The following is a 4,959-nucleotide window of genomic DNA, read 5'->3' on the forward strand; positions in this document are numbered from 1 at the left end:
GCTGCTTTGATCCTAGCTCCGCGATCTGAAATGACACATATTTTTTCCCCTTGTGATAACATGTGAACGTAAGTTTCGGAGGGAAAAAACCCAAGAATCTGTATATTCTCCATCAACAAGGGCAAAAACAACTGGAAGAATGTTGCAATTATCATCTTGGACAACTGCCAATAGTAAAACTTGCTTGTATTTTCCATACAAGAAAGTCTTGTCGATATGGACCACAGGCTTGTAGTATTTCACAATATTAATGCACTGTGGGTAAGTCCAAAAAACCCTGTAGAATTGAGATCGATCGCAAAGAACTCGATCATTATGGTATGCAGGCAAGTTTCGAAGTCCATAATTGTCCCAGGATTCAACCTCTGCACCACCCTAAACCAACTTGGAAGTTTGTTGTAAGATGATTTTTTTAATGGCAATTGTATAGCTGAAATCAACACAGCAATAGCTATATGGGAGCTTGCTTTTACCATGGGCATGATAGCTTGACAGATCACTTCAGAGTCCAAGTTGGGATGATCTTGGTTGATCCCTCAACACACATGTGTGAGGACCGTTGTATATCGCTAGTTCCCATCTATTATTTTCCCTCTTCCTCTTCGATACGCGAACCATCCAATTACATCCGTTTTCACATCGGACACAGTGGCAGACATACTTTTCTGGCGTAGAGCGATCGATTCTAAACTGAACAGAATTACGTATATTGTAATTTTTTATAGCTATCATTGCTTCTTCTTTGCTTGAAAACTCCATGCCTAAATATAACTTACTATTAATTATTAATAAGTAAAATCCATAGTCACCGAGATTAGGCATATCTGTAAATTTTGGCCCGTACATGGCACCATACTCAGCTTCATACATGTGTGTTGGAGGTTCAGTTTGTGCCACATTTGTGGGAACTTCATCTATATCATTATCATCATCGGAGTTGAATTGCGGTGATTCTAGGTTAATGAATAGTCCAGTCTCAGCACCATCCGCACCTGGCTCATGAAGCGGTTCTTCTGGTGGAGATGATGGTTCCTCCATGCTCTACACATTTAGGTCGAAGAACCTACTAGTTGCATGTCTTCCCCTTGATCTAGAAGGCATATCGACATTGAGATCGAAAAAGCTCGCAGTAGAATGCCTCCCCCTAGAGCTTGAAGCCATCGTGTCAAATGAAAACTGCACAGATTGTTGCGTCGAGGGCATATTCATATTTAGGTCAAAGAAATTGGCAGATTAATGCCTTCCCCTTGAACTGGACGCGATGTTGCCATACGGATTGTTTGTTGACCCACCTCAATACAAATCGTAAGGAGTTGCTGATGAATGTCTCCCCATTGAAGTTGATGGGATGACACAATGATGGAGATTTCCCATTATGACATTAAAATCATTGCACATTACTATAGTTGGGTTATCAACTTGATCAGCTTGTTCAGCTAGCCCATAGTGGAAGCTTAATGACAGACCCCGAACATCATGCACTTCAATAAACTTTGCATACATCTCCGTATCGGCGTCTGAATAATGATTTTGAGAATCAACCATCATTTTAACATCATCATTGTTCGATAGTTAGAACGATGTATAAGTTAACGGAAACAATGATGTTGGAAATCTGTACTGAAGCGGCGACATTCTTCTAATACTTCCAACATGAACTTTCCTTGAAATCTTCGTCAGCTTCTCAAGAGTTATGTTTCTCTTGAAGGATATTTTAACATAATGATTTAATACAAAAACAACGCTGATTTAATCTTCCCGAATTTCTCCATCCTAATAAACAATAGTTAAAATTCACGTCATTCTTAGAGTTTGAAAGTGAGACAGTCTTATATCTGCAAAAAAAAAAAACTGAAACAAACCTAATTAAATAAATAATATATGAATTAAAATATAACGCAATAAATTTTTTACACATAAACGTAAATAAATTTAAATAATATAATTTATAATATTACTACATCGACAAAATATTTTAACGTATGCTCCTGCTTTCTAATTTTACAACCACAAAAATTAATTGAAAACAATTAGTACAATATTTTTTCAAATAATCATATATAATTATAAAAAATATTATAAAAAATTACCTTACAACGAAAGATCGAACGAACTTCTAAATCAAAGATAAGAGGATTATCGGGTGATATTTACAGGTTGAGAGGATTGTTGTGTGATGTTTTCGGGTTGAGAGGATTGTTGTGTGAATGTTTACGGGGTGAGAGCGTTTCATTTATAGCCGAGAGGAAAGCTTTAAAGTCGATAAATGTGGATATAATTATAGAAGGCGCAACCATGCACCGTGCCTATCTGGCGCTTGTGTCAGACGATAATAAGGCACGACCCATTCACCGCGTTTTACCGAGCGTGGCGCCACATCAACGTAAGACATGATATATAAATCGCGCCTTATCCACGTGATTTTACATCAGCATAAAGCATATTGCATCAGCCGCATCTTTTTGTAAAAATTTTACATCAAAAAATATATATGATAAAATGTCTTACATAGGAATATAAAAGGAAAAAAAAGGTGATTTTTTTGGAACTGGTTTAAATTTTGTCGAGTTTGAAAATGAGTAGCTGAATAAAAAATTTAGCACCAACCAGCCGTAAGGAGGTGACGTGATGGCAGACCAAAGACGGTAACGGGCGTCATTCATGTCCTGGTCGGTCACGTCACGGTTTTAAGAATAACGGAGTTAGAATCACATTGACAAACAAAATTCATAAAGTAACAAATCTCCACCGTCCAAGATATCAACGGCTGCAGACAAATCATCCATCACTTGATCGCCTTTTTTAACTTCTCCCCTCCGTTAAAACCCAACAAAATGCTAACCTAAAAAGAAGGAAAAGGAGAAAAAAATAGAGCAAAATTTCAGGAAAAAAATAACACACAGAGAAGCGAACAAAAATAGTTGATTGTATGGGGAGCTATAAACGAAGTGCAGAGAGAGCGGAGATGGAAGTTTCGAACACAAGGTTCTTGTTAACGAAGAGAAGAAAGAGTACGCTAGCATTGCAGGAATTGGAATTAACTTCACCGGACATTGAGCTCGAAGAGCCTCGTTTCATTTCTAATTCGCTGAACGAGGCTATTACCCTTGCTTCTTCTTCCTCGAGTTCCGGTTTTGTGCTCGCCGCTGGCGGCGGTGGCAGGTGTTTCCGACTCTGCTCCGGCGTGTCTTCTTTCCCTCGTTGTTCTAGCAATGAGTCATGTGGTATCGTGAAGGATAGCTTCAGATTCGTAGATCTAGAGGTGAAGTTCGAATTTCCGTTTTGTTTTTCTTCTGTATTTTTTTTTCCATTTGGTAGCTGAGAAAAAAGAACACGCATACAAAAGAAACTAAGAAAAAGAACCGTTTCGTATGAGCTTTTGCCGATCGTTTTTTTAATAATTATTAGTTATTATTAGATATATAGTAATTAGTTTTCTGATTATAGTTCATGAATGTGCTTTCGCAGGCCAAGAGTTTGGAAACTGAAATCTCAAGGATCATCAACATCAACAAATTCATGTTAATTTTCACTAATTCCTTCATTAATGACTCGTCATTTTTCATTTGTTTCGACTTATATCCTTCAAAAATTCAAGAAAAGCCGAATCGTTTCCTTTCAACTCGCCGTTTTATACCCTCCATTCTCATATATTTTCATCCATCTTATTTCAGTAGAGAAACAACTCCATTGTCAAGCGAGCTCAGTGGAGACTCAGAGGAAATGGAATCGCCGGAGAAAAATCCGCCATCATCACCAGCTAAGCAGAAGCCGAAAACGCCGTCGCATACGGAGATCGACGAGTTCTTCTCGGTCAACGAAAAGTACGAGCAAAAACGATTTGCTGAGAAGTAAGTGTGCGTAGGATAAGGAATGTCACCACAACGTCACACTTTAGCATTATTAGAATCAGGAAATCCCAGTCTCTAACTAACAAACTAACAAACTTCATTTTTTTTTTTTTTATAGTTTTTGCACCACATTTATTATCATTATTGTCATTTGCAGGTACAACTATGATATTGTCAAGGATATGCCTGTGGGCGGTCGATACCAGTGGGTTCGGTTAAAGCCCTGAAAGATCATCACAGAAGAAGAGAGAGAGAGTTACACGCGGTAGAACGGTTTATGCCATTTGACAGACAAATGAAAGTGAAGGGACGGCTGGTTTGTTTTGGTGTGAGTATTCACTTAATTTGTACAGTTAAGAACAAAGCAACCTTTTTCTGTTAGGGTAAAAAGGAAAAAAAAAGCGAGAAAATCCTTTTGGGAAAAGAAAGTCACTCAACTTTTATCCCCAATTTGTGTATCTCTCTAAATTTCCACTAATGCATTAATGGCGATTTGGTTCTATATTTGAAATGTTTTCTTCTTTCTTTCAGCTTCTTCTAGCTGTCATTTGAATTGATTCTTTCTCCCATTAACATCCTCCACAGCCTACACAGGGCGAGTACGAAGAATTTTGATATAGATTAAAAAAAGTATTAATTTAATTTATTTCTTAGATTTAGTTGAAAATTTTGAGATTATTGGAAAATTTAAACGAAAGAAAGTCGTTCACATTCCTATGCCAGCCAGCACGGGACCACTGGAGAAGGATAAGCATCACCTGGAAGAAAGAAGAAAGGTGTCATTTTTGTGAGAATTTCAACGCCTGATTTTTTGAAGTGTCAATTCTATACGAAATGCCTAAAACACATGTCAATCATTACAAGTTTCAGTAATGCAAATCATAAAGACAACACATGAAAGCTTCCAATGAATTTGGTACGTTCACCCAAATTTTAACTTAATTTTCCTTTTAAATGGTGAAACATTTAGAGGTTGGGCCATTGAAGTAGGCAACATATTGATAGATTAGGGGGGGGGGGTTTGATTCTTTTGTATCGGTTGGTTTCATCATTGCCATTTTGCAGATTCAGTTGAGAAAATATCCCCCAAACCCCCCCTTCCTTTTAT

At 37.5% G+C, this 4,959-nt stretch overlaps 1 protein-coding gene across 2 annotated transcripts; it reads left to right on the forward strand.

Moving 5' to 3' along the window:
* Positions 1 to 2,851: 2,851 nt before the first annotated feature.
* LOC120159596 (cyclin-dependent kinase inhibitor 7-like) lies at positions 2,852 to 4,279 on the forward strand. Of its 2 annotated transcripts, none has more exons than XM_039170261.1 (4): positions 2,852 to 3,262; positions 3,469 to 3,516; positions 3,670 to 3,851; positions 4,009 to 4,279. In XM_039170261.1, exons 1-4 carry the CDS (start codon positions 2,930 to 2,932, stop codon positions 4,076 to 4,078), a joined length of 633 nt encoding a protein of 210 aa, XP_039026192.1. In that variant the 5' UTR covers positions 2,852 to 2,929; the 3' UTR covers positions 4,079 to 4,279. The 2 variants fall into 2 exon arrangements, with proteins under 2 accessions (XP_039026192.1, XP_039026136.1); XM_039170205.1 differs by having other exon boundaries at positions 2,853 to 3,262; positions 3,469 to 3,521; positions 3,675 to 3,851.
* Positions 4,280 to 4,959: the final 680 nt, after the last annotated feature.

The sequence above is a fragment of the Hibiscus syriacus genome, unplaced genomic scaffold (genome assembly GCF_006381635.1).
Source record: "Hibiscus syriacus cultivar Baekdansim isolate YM2019G1 unplaced genomic scaffold, ASM638163v2 tig00000287_pilon, whole genome shotgun sequence".
In the NCBI taxonomy this organism is placed as follows: Eukaryota; Viridiplantae; Streptophyta; class Magnoliopsida; order Malvales; family Malvaceae; genus Hibiscus; species Hibiscus syriacus.